We start from the raw sequence: 15,924 nt of genomic DNA, 5'->3' as shown, positions 1-15,924 counted from the left end.
AAAATGTGAATTTTAGGTGAATTTCACCTCTTAAAAAAGGAGAAAAAGATCTATAGTGACAGAAAGCAGATCAGTGGTTGCCAGAGAGTGGAGGTGGGGATGTGGACTGATTGCAAAGAGGGCACAAGGAAACTTCCCAGAGCGGTGGAAGATTTCCACGTCGTGGGCGTGGTGGTGGTTTCGCGGCTGTATACATTTACTGAAACTCGTCCAGTTGCATACTTACAGTTAGCAAATTTCATTTTATTATAAATTATACCTCAATAAACTGATTTCTCCAAAAGTTATCAAGTGTACAGGCTAGCAGGGAAGAAAAGTTGTTGGAGATTCCCCTCCACAAATGTGACAACCAAAAAATTGTCTCCCAACACAGTTAAATGTGCCCTGGAGGCAAACCATCCTGTGAAGAACCACTGGAGTAGACAGAGCATGGGTCTCCCATTCTGTATTCCACATCTCCCAACCGCTCCGTCTTCCATATCTCCCTACCACTCTATCTTCCGTATCCCCCAACCGCTCTGTCTTCCTATCTTCCAACCGCTCTGTCTTCCACATCCCTCAACCACTCTGTCTTCCACATCTCCCAACGGCTCCGTCTTCCATATCTCCCAACCTCCCTTTCATGTGTTCCATCTGCTTGTCTCTGTGTACATTCTGGGTAATTTGTCCAGTTGCTAATCTGCTGTTTAGTATAACCATTGTTTTAAATTTCAACTATTATATTTTTCATTTCCAGATACCCTATATGGTTGTTTTTCAAACCTGCTTGGTCAATTTAGAAGAGTCTCTGCTCCTGTAGGGGAGGAAGAAATATTCCTCTACCTTTCCAGTTTCTTCTGGTTGGTCTAAGAATTAAATTGATATGAGACAGAATAACGGGAGAAAATCAAACCAATTTACTAACAGGTATACATGGGAGAAACCCAGGAAACTGAGTAACTTGCCAAAAAATGACCAAAGTCACCACCTTAAATACCGTCCTCAGCTAAAGACAAAGGAGGATGTTGGGGGTAGTGGTTTGGGACTTCAAACAGGAGGGGGGAAATTCACATGGAGATGGAAAAGCAAATATTTGGTAAATAAATCTTTGCCAAGTCTTATAAAGACAATGGGACATGGCAAGGACTTTGATCAAATGGGCCTTGATGGATTCTTCCTCGGCCACCACACCTAATTTATTACACTATGGTTATCTGTGGTATTAGCTCCTTCCTGAAACAGGCCTTCTATTCTAAACTCTTTTAGGCAGTTAGAGGGGAGGTCGAGTTTCTTCCTGAGTCTTTTGTTCTTAAAAATAATCAAGCCAAAAAGATACATTTTGGGGTAGCAAATTCTGTTCCCCCATTCTCCCTTTGTCCTATTTTCAATGCCCTCTTCTGTTTCCTTAAGCCTATTAAACATACTTTATATTCTTCATTAGATCATTTCAACATGAGAAATCTTTGGAGAATTAAATCTATTGTTTGGTTCTGTTGACTCTCCCTCATGGTGACTTGTTTTCTTCTGGGCTTGGTTAGGTTATACGAGGAGCTTGCATTTAGCTAAATTTAATCCGTGGTCTGAGGCTGCGTCCCTCCAGAAAGTGTGTGTGTTTGCTTCTGCTGGGCATCCAGGACCGATATTAACATGGCACCATTTTAGTTTAATTTTCTTGCTTGGGGTTCCCTAACTATTGGGGCAGTGGAAACTGAATCTCAGCCCCATGCTTACCATTCTCAGCAGATACTGTTAATGTCATCCTGATTGTTAATAACTTTTTCTACCTGAAGCTGCAATAGAGAGAGGTTTTTATTAGTAGTATTTTTTTAATCATTTCCCTTTGCTTAAAAGTAGGTAATTCCCAGTCTACCATTTTACTGAGGACATAACCCTTTAAGTACTCTGGTCTTAAGTGGCGTCTCAGGTACAGCTCCTCACGTTCAATGGTTTGAGTCCACTGTTACCCCAAACTCTGCAGTTTCTCCCCAAACGCTGGCCTCTCTATAAGGGCATTGGCTCAGAGCAGCCACAGCTTCCTCTTTGGTTTCACTGTTAACTATTCATTTTGGGTTTTTAGCTCGTTTGTTTTGGTCTTTGGGGATGATCTTGGGGTTGGTTGATACAAGTTCCTTCCTACTCTTTGCATCAGTGTCTCAACATTGTCTTTATACTACGGCTGATTCTCCTCTAGGGAGCACGTAGCAAACAGTGATCACACCCAGAGGAGAGGAGTTTTGAGAAAGAAAATCAGGCCACTTCTCCCGAGAAACTCCCCAGAACCCCAGCTACCAGATCCCCCTTGAGATCTCATCAGCTGGTTCAGACCCAGGTGGCCACCCTCAAACCAATCACTGACAGGGTGTATTTAGGGCACAGTCCTGACCACAAAGAGAGAGAATGAGAGCCTCGGAGAGGAAAGGCAGCTGGCCAGAGCAGTAGGGAGCTGTGACGGGAGGCAGAGTGACAGTGAGCCATCTGGAGAATTGCCACATTGTGTGGTTTTTACACGGGAACACTGCACGCGTTCTGCCTATTGTGTTTCCAAGATAAAGCTCACAGTCAGGTTTCCATCACTCTTTCAACCCAGCTCTGAAGGTTTCCTGTCACCATTACCTCTTCTAATACTTGAAATTAAGACATAGCTGGAGGCGGTGGGAGGAGAAGGTAGGTGAAAGAGAAACACCAAGGAAATCTGGGAGCTGGGCAACAAGCATCTGGACCAATATGGTAACCACAGGCCACACGCGGCTCTTGAGCACTTGAAGATGTGGCTGGTCTGCACTGAGATGTGCCGTAAGTGTCAAATACACACTGGGTATTGAAGACATTATGAAAAAAAGAATTTAAAATATCCCCAATCTCATTGAAATGATAATATTTTGAGTCTATTGGGCTAAATCAAATATACTACCAAAATTAATTTCACCTTTTTAAAAGTGTTTTTAACGTGGCAACCAGAAAATTTTAAATTACACATGTGGCTCCCATTACATTTCTACTGGACGGCACCGGGGTCAAGTCCACATGGGGTCAGGATTTGCTGCTTTTTATACTGGGGAGAGGCAGGAGCTGGAGAGGGAGGACTCTGAGGCTGCCCCAACCCTGCTCCTTCTCAGCCTCCCGGACTTGGAGGGACGAGGAGGAAGGGCCTGTCCTCTTCCCAAGTGGAGGAGAGTTGAGGGAAACAAGTGACACGGTGACCCGCCCCTGTGCACACACACACCAAGTGTCTACTGAGCGCCAGGCACTGAGGTGGGCGCTGGGGATGCAAAGATGAATAAAACATCGATCCTGTACTCCAAGAGCTCATACTGGCAAACCATCCCCACTCCAGGGACAAGTGCTATGGGGGGGCAAGGTACCAGATGCAGTGGAGGTGGTGGCCAGCAGGGGATAGCCACCTTGTTCCAGGGTGACCAGCAAAGGCTTCACAGAGGGTGTCAGATTTCACCTGGAAGGATAGTAGGAGTTGTCCAGGGGAGAAGGAAGGAAGGCTCCCAGACTGAGGGGTCCAGAGACACAGCACCAAGACGTGAAAGAGCTTGGGGAAATAGGGGGCAGGGGGCTTCTCACGAGGGCAGGAGGAGGCGGGCAGAGGCTGGAGGAACAGGTTTGGGTCAGATAGCGAAGATAGTCAAATGCCACGCTGAGAAGACCAAGAACCTCAGAGGATAAAGTCAGGGTGGGCGCTGGAAGGATTTCCCAGCCTTTCCTTTTCCTCCTGGGTAACTCTCAAGTCCTTTTAGACTCAAAAATAAACATTTTTAAACTAAAATTTTTAAGAAAACCTCCTTGGACTTGCACATCATTTGATAAGGTTGGGCTCATGAGGCACCCTGAGAAAGGCTGGAGGTAGTCGTATCAGGACAGACACCCCCCAATCCTGGGTAATGGGAGCAAAAGCGCACCCTAGCGGGAACAGGACATATGAATCCAGTCCTCGTGCTGCTGTGACCTCTCTGATTTCCCTGCTCCCATCCTCCCGATGGCCCATGTGCAGTAAGGCATAGTCTTCATGGCTTCCAGCCGGCTTTTCATTTTAAGTTCCTAGAACACTTGGCCCTCTGTCTGCACGGCAGGCATCAGCGAGTGTGTGTTGCTGGTGGTGATGAGTGCGGGGGGCAGAGGAGAGCTGTGAAGCAGCAACCTTGTGCATCTCCTTTCTTCCCCATCCCCGGGCGCGGACGGCTCCCCGTACCCAGCGGGCAGTTGACGAATATAGATACTGAGTAAGGGAACGAAGAAATGACAGAAAATGGGGTGTCTGTGGGTATGAGAGCAGGGGCCTGACTGCGAGAAGGACAAATTAATTTAAATGAAAACTCAGTGTTGGGGGTCAGAGAGGAAGGAAGTTTAGAAAGACACACGGAATATTTTTGAGGCCCAAAGGACCAGTGTCATGACTTGACGTTACCTTAATAAGCCAACAAGCTCTCTAAACCAGAGGTTCCCAACGAGGGGCGATTTGTCTCACAGGGGACATCTGGCAACGTCTGGGACTATTTTGGTTGTCACACTGGTGTGTGTTTGGGAAGAGCGGGTCGCTACTGGCAGCTACCAGGTAAAGGCCTGGGATTCTGCTAAACATCCCACAGTGCACACGACAGTTGTCCAACACAAAGAATTATCTCATCTCAAATGCCAATAGTTAAACAAAATCAGACATTGAGCTACTATATGAGCGATTCTACTCCTAGGGGTATACCCAAGAGAATTGAAAATACACGTCACATGGAAACTTGTACCTGAATGTTCACAGCAGCATTGTTCACAATAGTCAAGAGTGGGAGACAACCCAAACATCCACGATGATGAATGGATAAACAAAATGTGGTCTGTCCATACCATGGAATATTACTCAGCCATAAAAAGGAACAAAGTACTGACACATGCTCCAGCGTGGATGAACCTTAAAAACACAATGCTAAGTGAAAGAATCCAGACACAAAAGGCCACATCTTGTGTAATTCCATTATGTGAAGTGTGCAGAATAGATCAGTGTATAGAGACAGAAGGGTTGCCAGGGGCTGGGGCAGGAAAAGGGAAGAATGAGGAGTGACTGTTAATGCGCGTGGGGTTTGTTTTTAGAATAACAAAAATGTTCTGCAATTAGACAGTGGTGGTGGTTGCACAACTTTGTGGCTATGCTAAGAACCACTGAACCATACATTTTTAAAGGGCAAATTTTATAGTATATGAATTGTGTCTTTTAAAAAAGCCACAAAAAATTGAATGGTACCAAGGTTGAGAAATTCTGTTCTACACAAAAAATGTGAAGCCAACAGCAGACTGTTTGGTGATGGAACACAAAGAAAGATAGAGGCCAAGTGGGCCATGCGAGCCCAGCCCGGCTGCAGAAGGAGATCCCCCCCGGTTCAGGGACTCCAGCCCTAGTCCATGCGCATGAGCTACTTTCTACCCACTCGGCAACCTTCCAGGTAGTTGAAATCAGAGAACTGGACAGGGGCACGGAAGTGTGCCTGATGTGGGTTCAGGCCTTCAGGTCCTTGGAAAGGAATATCCCCCAAATAAGTCACTTGATTTGACTTATCACAGAGTCTGAGCGTCTCTGCTCGTCTGGATGGAGTCCGGGTTCTAGATTTGCAAGGATGAGGACCAACCTGGGTAAATTAACCGAAGCGATGTTCCATGAGGAGGCCTCTTACTAATGCCTCTGCATCACATACTAACTCCGTCAACCTCAAAGCACTTGAGGGGTTGGCCCAAACAGACAAACCAGGGTCCCCACGGCCTGCTTTATGAGATAGAATGAGCCCTGAGGGGACAGGTACCTCTGACCATCTGCTGGGCCCAAACTCTCATTCTCTCATGTGCATTCTCCACTCCCACCTCAGCGTCGCCCCCACATCACCGCATCGTGTTGCTGTGCTGAGCCTAAAATTCACCAGAAAGCAGAAAAACCCACAAGAGGGAGGTCAGAAAGAATCAACTCCGCCGTGGGCAGTCGGGGGAAAAAAGGGAAATTACTTCATGGGTCAACGTTGTGTAATGCGCACGCGTTGCATTTTAACAGCTCGCACGCCACTTTCACAACATCCATCCCAGCAGCTCTGGGTGGTGGGCAAGGTCAGTCTCAAGCCCACTTCATGGATGAAGGAATTGAGCTCAGAAAACGTGACTCAGGTCTGTTTAGAGCCTGGTCTGGAATCCAGGCTCTGTACAAACGGTGTGAACTTGGACACATCCCCTCACCTCCCTGGGCCTCAGTTTTTAGATCTGTGAAATGGGTGACACATGCCCACCTCTGTCCCTTCCAGCCTTGACTTTCTGTCACTCTGAGCCAGGAGAGGATGCCTGTTTCCTGACACCTGGACCAGGCCTCTCTGATCACTGACCAGGCTGTGCTGCCTCTGCCAGCAGAGAATTTGAAGTTGGAGGACTTGCTGCCTCAGATATGTAGGTATAGAGCGGCTCCTTCTGAAGTCAACCCCCTAACACTCTGTCCCCAGGAAGAAAGATGCTTGCAATGACAAGGGTGGGGGCAGGTGTTGGTCCCAAAGCCAGAGCCCCAGGAAGGCCGGAAGTCCTGCCACTTGCACACCTTCTTGGCCACGTTTCACAGGGAGCTCCTGACGTAGACTTTGGGCTGTTCCCTCGGGCGCATCGACTCGGGCTGTCCTCTGTGCAGTGTTCCAGAGCACTGGCACCTCTGCTTGTGTGGACGGAGTCCATGCACCGAATGGATGGGGTAGCGTGGGCTGAGCAGTGTGACTCTAACCAGGCAGGAGACCTCTGGGCAGTGGGAGTGTCAGGAACAGCCTGGGACCTCAGTTGAAATGTGGCTAAAACCACAGGATCAGTGCAAGAAGGGAGGAGAGGCCATGTGTCCCTCAGGGGCCTCACAGGGACTACACATTCACGGTGACCATGATGGCCACCAACACTGACTAATATGCGTTAGCACTGTGGTGGCTCCTGGCCAGGGTCCCCAGTTCTAGGGTTAGAAGACTCTGGGCTCTGGCCTCCCTCCTTCTCTAGGATTTGGGGAGAATCCTAGACTGCCGCTGAGGTCCTTCTTTTCTTCCTCCAGAGCCCTTTTCCTCTTCCGCCCCCTGCTGGCTGCATTAGAGTAGACGAGAGAACAAGAAGCCCTAGACCTTTACAGGAGGAAAGTCACAAAGTCCCACTCAAGCCTGGGGTGTCCCCTCCCCCACCCCCAGCTGATCCTTAGTCTCCTGACCCCATTTCTGTTTGATCAGCAGATGGCCCATGAGGCTGATAAGCTGACACCTGTAGGATGTGTTTGACCCTCTCGCAGAACGACGTGTGAAACGCTCAGACCTGTCCCGCACGGTGCAGACAGGTCTGCTTTGGTGGAAATGAAGAGCAGCTTGGCCAATTGATATTCTGCAGGTGACTTTGGTCTTGAATTCAGTTCATTGAGTGTTCGAGTGGCCACAGGCCCTTGTCAGTCCGAGCTCCTAGCTCCTTCATTATGAACATCATGCCTTCTGTTCACTTGCCTTTCTAATTCATCTACCTGCGCATGTTAACTAATAGATGCCACTGTCGTGCTTATTAAGCAGTCACATGTCCGGTTGGTACAGCCACCACCCTTATACTTTGTTGTAGTAAGTTACTGTTGAACGCACTGTTGCAGCTTGCATAAGGCAGCTGAGGTCAACTCAGTCACTCATCTGTGCAATCAACCAACATGTGCAGTTGGCTTTGACTAGTAGAGGCGATGAGTTGTGCTCCCTCTTGTAATTTCTTGAAACACGGGTCACAGTGCTTTACAGACTTGCTTAACAATTACTAATATAAGGAAGGAAGGAAAGGAGGAAGGGGGGTAATTCACTTATGGAGGACATTTTTTTGGCTCAAGCCTTCTACTTGGTGCATCCACATGCCTCTCAACCATCCTGAAAGTGGACACTGCCATGCCCATTTTACACTTGTTTCCCACACACGTGGGAACCCTTGGTTTGCCCTTGGCTGGGGTGTTAGGACTGTGTTGTGGGTTCGTCTGCCCAGGTGGCACAGATTTGCAGCATGTTGGACAAAGAGGAGAGTCCATAGGGTCCAATTTGAAGAGCTGGAAAAGAGCAATAAATCAAAGAGTTGGCAACAAAGAGCTTGCAGACAGTGAGAATCCAGACCAGGGGCACCTGGGGAGAGTCTTGGAGGCAACAAACAGCCTGGAGGGCGGGGCAGGGAGGGGCCAGAGCCCTGATAGAGAGCCTGCCTCTGAGCCTGTGGAGGGAGGAAGCACTGAAGGGGCCCCGGGCCGTCGTCGGTCACGGATGAGGAAACAGACTCAGGCCTCGGATGACGGCCCCAGACCCTGGAGCTGGTGAGGGCAGAGGTGAGACTTAAGACCTGCTCTGTCTGACCCCAAATCTGTTACACCAACCACCGGTGAGGTGACTGCCCTGCCGTTCGACACGCTGAAAAATCCAGGAATGGGGAAGAGGTATTTGGACGCTTCCCCTTCTCAACTGTACTGACTCGGAAAACACGGAATTCCTTCTGTATCGGCCCACCAGCTGGAGCAAATACCACAAGCTTGCCATCCAGGATGTGTAATTCTAGACATGGCCACAGGGTGGAGACACACCATCGTCCAATCTCTGTCTTGCTCCAAGGTTGAGCCACACCAAGGGCTTTACCGGAACCGTGGACCCGCTGGGGGTAAGGGTTAAAAACAAACATAGTCTTGAGGGCATTTTCTAAGCCCCAGAGAAGTCAGCCCTGGATCATCTTTCCGAAGGACTGGGGCTAATTTAGAAATACCTTCCAGCTCCTGGAGCAGCTGTGAATATACTGATGATTAACCTGACATCATGTAACCTTGCGAATATTTATCCTGTCGGCACGCTGTGCAAACAGAGTGCTGTATTTTGAAGGGAAATCTGGATTATAAAACAAAATCAAGACACAACTCGGGGAGGACTTCATCAGAGGCCCCTGGGAACACACGAGGATGTTCAGGCTGTGTCAGGCTGACTCCAACAGAGAGCTTGTGAGCAATCTACTCGCAGGTGGTTCAGAAAAAACATTTGTAGGGGCTGGCCCTGTGGCTGAGTGGTTAAGTTCACTCGCTCTGCTTTGGCGGCCCAGGTTTCGCTGGTTCGGATCCTGGGCGTGGACACGGCACGGCTCATCATTCCATGCTGAGGTGGCGTCCCACATGCCACAACTAGAAGGACCTGCAACTAAAACTGTACAACTATGTACTGGGGGGACTTGGGAAGAAAAAGCAGAAAAAAAAAAGAGAAGATTGGCAACAGTTGTTAGCTCAGGTGCAAATCTTTAAAAAAAAAAAAAAAAAGAGGGGCTGGCTCCATGGCCGAGTGGTTAAGTTCGCGCACTCCGCTGCGGCGGCCCAGGGTTCGGATCCTGGGAGTGGACATGGCACCGCTTGTCAGGCCACGTTGAGGCGGTGTCCCACATCCCACAACTAGAAGGACCCACAACTAAGATATACAACTATGTACGGGGGGGTTAGGGAGAAAAAGCAGGAAAAAAAAAAAAAAAAAGAGAGACCAAGAAGGGCCAGCCTGTTGGCTCAGCAGTTAAGTTCGCACATTCTGCTTTGGTGGCCTGGGGTTCTCTGGCCTGGATTCTGGTGTGGACAGCCATGCTGTGGTAGGCGTCCCACATATAAAATAGAGGAAGATGGGCACAGATGTTAGCTCAGGGCCAGTCTTCCTCAGCAAAAATAGGAAGATTGGTAGCAGATGTTAGTTCAGGGCTAATCTTCCTCAAAAAAAAAAAAAAAGAAGAAAAAACATTTGTAGAGATAGAAACAGAATAACAAAACAAATGTGGCAAAATGTTTTTAAAAACAGGTGAATCTGGGTCAAGGATATATGGGAGTTCTTTGTGCTGTTTTCACAGTTTTTCTGTAAGATTAAAATTGCTTCAAAATGAAGAGGTTATTTAAGCACTGAGATCCAGGAGTCCTAGATGCAAGACCCAGATTTTCCATTATCCCTCTGAGTGGCATTTGTCGCGTCAGGTGACCTCTCTGGCCTGTGGCGCTTCTTCTGTAAAACAAAGAAGGCAATTTGTTTTCACCACTGTAGAGTGTTCCCCCGTATGAATAACCCTCAGCTCACTCAGTCCCCGAAAAAGAAAAGAAGCAAGTGAAATTGGTTTTAGTAATCTATGTTTTTTACCTCAATATATCCAAAATATTGCCATTTCAACATGTAATCATTGTGTTAAGCATCTATGAGATATTCTACACTCTCTTATTTGTACCAAGTCTTCTTAGACTCACAACCCATCTCACCTGAGACCAGCACATTTCAAGGGCTCTCACCCCTCTGTGACAGGCGCTGGACTCGAGCTGGGCAGTGCAGGTCTGTGCTGGTTCTCGGGGCAACTCCAAGTAGGGGCCCAGCCCCAGACCCCCAGCCTCCTCCTCCCCCTCCCTGGTCCAGGCCACCCTTTTTCCGGTCTGAGGGTGGAAAGCTTTCTCTCCCTCCTCACTATCCTCTCAAATCTGCGGTCTGTGCACATTTCTTCCTCTTCCAACAAAGGCTTGAAGGTTTGGGAACCACTAAGGCAAGCGACCTTTATCCTCTGCTTTCTGCTTTCGGGCTTTCCCTGAAGCAATGAAGGCAGGAGGCCCCATGGATTAAGTGGATCAGAAGGAACTACCAGGAATGGCATCAGTTAGCATTTCAAAATTTTTTTTTTTTAAATTTTGTTGTGTGTGTGTATGTTGCTGGGGTAGGGGGTGGAGAGGAGAGGAGCAGACAGGCCCTAGTAGAAGAATTTTACCCCAATTCCTCTGTTCCACTAGGAGGTAATAATCCGGGGTTAACCCATTCCTCTTTTCGGGTCAAGGCTCTGATCCTTCAGCGTCGTCAGCATCCCTTGCTTGAGTGTAAGGAGGATTAGCAGAGGTCAGTTCAGGGAATGACGGTTTTTCTTGGAGGACTGGGGAGTAAAGGCGAACAGTCTGTCAATTCTCCGTGGGCAGGGGGTGTATTTTTTATCAGCTGCATTTATTATCACTGTGTTATATGAGTCAAGTACTTTGCTATATTATTTCATCTCCACCGCAAACAGGTGACAAATTATAGGGTTATTTCTCCACTTTACAGATGAGAAGACTGAAGCTCTGGCAATGTGTGACTTGCCCTATTTCATTTAACTCAGAAGAGGCAGAAAGGAGCTCAGACCCAAGGTAGCCTCCCAAGACAATAAGGAAGAGTCTTCTCCCCACTTTGCAAAGAAATAAGGCGTACGGATGGGATTCATCCCAACCATCCTGGAATACCCAGTCTGACCTGCGCTGTGCCTGGTCTGTGGCTTCCTGTATTTGTTTAAGAATTTACTGTAAGGGGCCGGCCCCATGGCCGAGTGGTTAAGTTCGCACGCTCTGCTTCAGTGGCCCAAGGTTCACTGGTTCAGACCCTGGGCATGGACATGGCACCGCTCAGCAAGCCATGCTGAGGCGGCTTCCCACATGCCACAAATAGAAGGACCCACAGCTGAAATATACAGCTGTGTACTGGGGGGCTTCAGGAAGAAGAAGGAAAAATAAAATTAAAAAAAAAGAATTTACCGCAAGATAATGATTGTGAAAACTTGTTTACATGGCCCCACATATTCTTCCCATCTTTGGGAGGGGTGTCTATATATGTGTACGTATGCACGCACACACACACGCACACAGAGCGTGTTTGTAGAAAACAGCAAAAACCAAGCTGGACCGCTTCATTCATTTATTTCAGATGCTCATTTCCATGCACTGATGTTGGGCCCCTAATTTGCCATTTTTAAAAACTCCTCCGCCTCTAGACCACATGGACAGTTTTCCCTTCGTGTTTAAGTTTTTAATCCATCTAGAATCTACCAGCTGGTCTTCCCAGCTCTGCCTCTCCCTGACGACCTGTGGGGTCAACTTCCTCGTCACACTTTAAATTCCCGTCTCTCCTTGATCTTTCTGTTTTTCTGTTGATGTACCTGTTTGATCTTGTGCCAATGACACCTCACCATTTTTATTGCTATGGCTTTATGGTGTATCTTCACATCTGGCAGGACAGTTCCCTCCTTTTCAAATTTAACCTTTTTGAAAGGTTAAATTAGTTATTTATGGACTTTTATTCCACTGCGTAAATTTTGAAATAAATGTATTAAGTTCCTCAGGGAAAAATCTAGCTCGAATTTTTATGGGCATTGCTTTGAATTTATTGATTAATTTGGGAGGAATTGACATCTTTATGATATTATCTTCCAAAACAAGAACCTAAATGACCTTTATTAGAATCTGATTGCTTTCTCCATAGAGGTCTTATACATTCTTGGTGGAATTAATACATTACTTTTCTGTATAGAGGAATGACTAGTAAGGTGGAATCTAAAGGCTGCTATTTGCAAGTTGCCCTCCGTCCACCCGGCAATCTCTCTCAAAGTTACAGGCACACAGACTCCTTGACCTTCTTGGACTTAATCCGTCAGCTGTACATGAAAATGTGCAAAATGGCCTGTGTGGATCACGGCACATTTAAACGATGGAATATTATGGGATACTTCTCAGCATTTACATGGGGATGTAAAACAATCTCCAAGAATGTTTTTACGTGAAAAGAGTAAGGTGCCGGGACGTTGGCAAGGGGAGGAGATACATATACGGGCATGCATATGTGTTACATACATACATGAGTGTATATACATGTACGCACGCTGTAAACAGAGAGAGAGAACGCATATATGCTATAAATGTATATGTGTGGAAATTAATAAAGGAAACCTCAACTGAATTGGAGTTGGGAAGGCCTGGTGGTGGGGGGGGGGCAGCTCTCTGTCCTATCACACATCATCAGTTACTCCAAACAGGAAGAAACATACGCTTGCATTTTTGGCAAGAAGAAAAGCTACTTTACTACTGAAGGAAGTTTTTTCTCCCTACCTGACAACCGCCCAGCCAATGAGAAATGCCATAGCTCAGCCAATGAGAAATGCCGTGGCTCAGCCAATGAGAAATGCCATGGCTCAGCCAACGAGAAAGGCCATGGCTCAGCCAATGAGAAATGCCGTGGCTCAGCCAATGAGAAATGCCATGGCTCAGCCAACGAGAAAGGCCATGGCTCAGCCAACGAGAAATGCCGTGGCTCAGCCAATGAGAAATGCCATGGCTCAGCCAACGAGAAAGGCCATGGCTCAGCCAACGAGAAAGGCCATGGCTCAGCCAATGAGAAATGCCGTGGCTCAGCCAATGAGAAATGCCATGGCTCAGCCAACGAGAAAGGCCATGGCTCAGCCAATGAGAAAGGCCATGGCTCAGCCAATGAGAAATGCCGTGGCTCAGCCAATGAGAAATGCCATGGCTCAGCCAACGAGAAAGGCCATGGCTCAGCCAATGAGAAATGCCATGGCTCAGCCAATGAGAAATGCCATGGCTCAGCCAACGAGAAATGCCATGGCTCAGCCCATGAGAAATGCCATGGCTCAGCCAATGAGAAATGCCATAGCTCAGCCAATGAGAAATGCCATAGCTCAGCCAATGAGAAGCCATTGCCTCCCTGAAGCGTTAAATTACCCTAGTGGACTTTCATTGAGAAGAGCCCCACCCAACTCCCCGCTTCCTCTATAAAAGCAATTTCCCCTCCTTTTTTTTCCGGGTTTGCCTATAGTTCACTGTAGCATGCACATCCCAAATTGCAAAAAAAATGGCGAATTTTCTTTTTAAGTTGACATATATATATATATATATATGTGATAGATAGATACAGACATACATGCTGTATATATCTGATAGATATCAAGATATATGCTGTATATATACAGAGATATATGCTATGTATGTATATATGCAATAGATAGATAGAGAGAGATGCTGTATAGATATATACTATATGATTAAATATCCCAGAGAAGAAACAGAATCTATTAACATGAATGACTGAGGACAGGAACAGTAAGGAGACTGACTTTTCGTGGTATATTCTCCTGTAAATTTTGAGTTTTGAATTAAGTAATACATTGCCTAATTTTTGATAAGTCAAATAAAAATCTAATGGGGCCGGCCCTGTGGCCGAGTTGTTAAGTTCGAGCGCTCCACTTCAGCAGTCCATGGTTTCACCAGCTTGGATCCTGGGCGCAGACATGGCAGCGCTCATCAGGCCACGCTGAGGCGGTGTCCCACATGCCACAACTAGAAAGACCCACAACTAGAATATATAACTATGTACTGAGGGGCTTTGGGGAGAAGAAGAAGAAGAAAAAAGGAAGATGGGCAACAGATGTTAGCTCAGGTGCCAATCTTCAAAAAAAAATTTTTTTAATTAAAAATCTAAAATCAAGTAAAATGTAAGTTGTGGCATTTCCTGACGAAGAGCCCTGGAGCAAATCTTCTTTGTTCAGGGACAGTCACCAGATTGATGCTTTTCATGATGCAATTATAAGATGTGCATCCACCAGGAATCCTGAAGGAAGGCCCTAAAAGAACTTCCTAAAATATCTGGCTTGGCAAAGATCGCCTTTCCCAAAGTCCTTTCATATGAAGAGCTTCCTGAGAGGGAATTGGGCAAATTTGTGCAGATTAAGGCAACAAGACTTCTGGGAAAAGAAGTCATTTCCCTCCCTCACACTGTTGGACCTTCTCTGGAGAATCTGGGATGGGCTCAACTGAGACCTACGGTCGGGAAAGGATATTAAGGGCTCCCAAGGGGCAGCCACTATGACAGATCGTCTACACTGGGACACTTATCCCTACACCCTGCCTTTGAGATTTGGGGGCAGGGGGCTGGGGACAAGGTGTGGCTGTGACAGAAACCCCTCTTGCTCTAGCCCTGACTGCCACTCCGACCAGTTTTGGTGTTGTTATTACAGCAGCTGGCATTAGTTGTCCTAACTGATACTTGAGATATTGCATTTTACAGAAAATTTCTTTATAATTCGTGGAATTTCAGGCTAAATAAAGATTTAAAGCTCACCCCATCTGAGGAAAAGAGTCCCTCAAATAACCCATTAGATCTTAGATTCTGTCTTCTATCGTGTCCCTCTATGTTTTAGACCATCCTGCAGAGGTCACTCTCTGATTGGAAATGAGACACCTCTAAGTGTTACTTTAGGTCAGGCCTGGAATATGACTGGGCTGAATTCAATTCAAGTCAATGAATATTTCTGAGTGCTTACTCTGCACCAGGGACGTGACTAAGCCCCGTCCACGTTATAGGGTCCCATGACACCTTTCACATCCACCTTTCATATCCTCATTGCCAGGACTCCAAGTGGCACTGCTCAACACTGTGTTCTGTGTGAAAGATGCCACCTAAAGTTGGGCCGTGCTCAGGCTTCACAGCTGTCGGACAGCCTCCTGCTTTCCTCCAGTAATTTCATAATTTAATGTCATGGCTCCCGCTAGGCTGCAAGCTCCTTGAGGACAGGGATGGTGAATCTTTTTCACTGTTGTGTTTTCACCAATGCCTTTAATAGTACCTATGAATGTCTGAATAATGTTTGTTGAACCAATGACTAGATGAATGAATGAGTAAGTGAGTGAGTACTGCCTTGATTAGGACATACTGAGGGAACTCCAAATCAATGTCTCCTCCATCTGAGTGGACTGTAGAAGTTTTAGCAAACATCCCTGACAAAATAGGAACAGGAGTTGGGTTAGAGCACTTCCTCCGTTTAGAATGCAATTTCCTGTAAACAGCAGAAACTTCAACAGAGACTTAAAGACATTGAGGTTATTTGTGTCATACACCATGGACTTGGAGTAAGCAGTAACAGCAAGAAGAAATAACAATCGCATATATTTACACATCTAACAACAGACCATCAACAAGTAACAGAACGGAAGGGACAAATAAACAATTCTACAGTAATAGCTAGAGACTTCAATACCCTACTCTCAGTAATGGATGGAACCACTCGAGAAGATAAGCAAGGAAACAGAGGACTTAAACGAGACAATAAAACAACTAGATCTAACACACGTATACAGGACACTACCCAACA

General features: G+C 46.7%; 1 protein-coding gene across 1 annotated transcript; it reads left to right on the top strand.

Annotated features, from left to right (window-relative positions):
• The first annotated feature begins 8,268 nt into the window (after nucleotides 1–8,268).
• LOC139040102 (uncharacterized) lies at nucleotides 8,269–13,485 on the top strand. The gene is made up of 2 exons (XM_070483931.1): nucleotides 8,269–8,305; nucleotides 12,884–13,485. The coding sequence occupies exons 1-2, from the start codon at nucleotides 8,269–8,271 to the stop codon at nucleotides 13,483–13,485; spliced, it is 639 nt and encodes a 212-aa protein (XP_070340032.1).
• The last annotated feature ends 2,439 nt before the right edge of the window (nucleotides 13,486–15,924 follow it).

Source organism: Equus asinus, chromosome 13, assembly GCF_041296235.1.
Source record: "Equus asinus isolate D_3611 breed Donkey chromosome 13, EquAss-T2T_v2, whole genome shotgun sequence".
Taxonomy (NCBI): Eukaryota; Metazoa; Chordata; class Mammalia; order Perissodactyla; family Equidae; genus Equus; species Equus asinus.
This window is presented reverse-complemented; position numbering and strand designations above follow the sequence as displayed.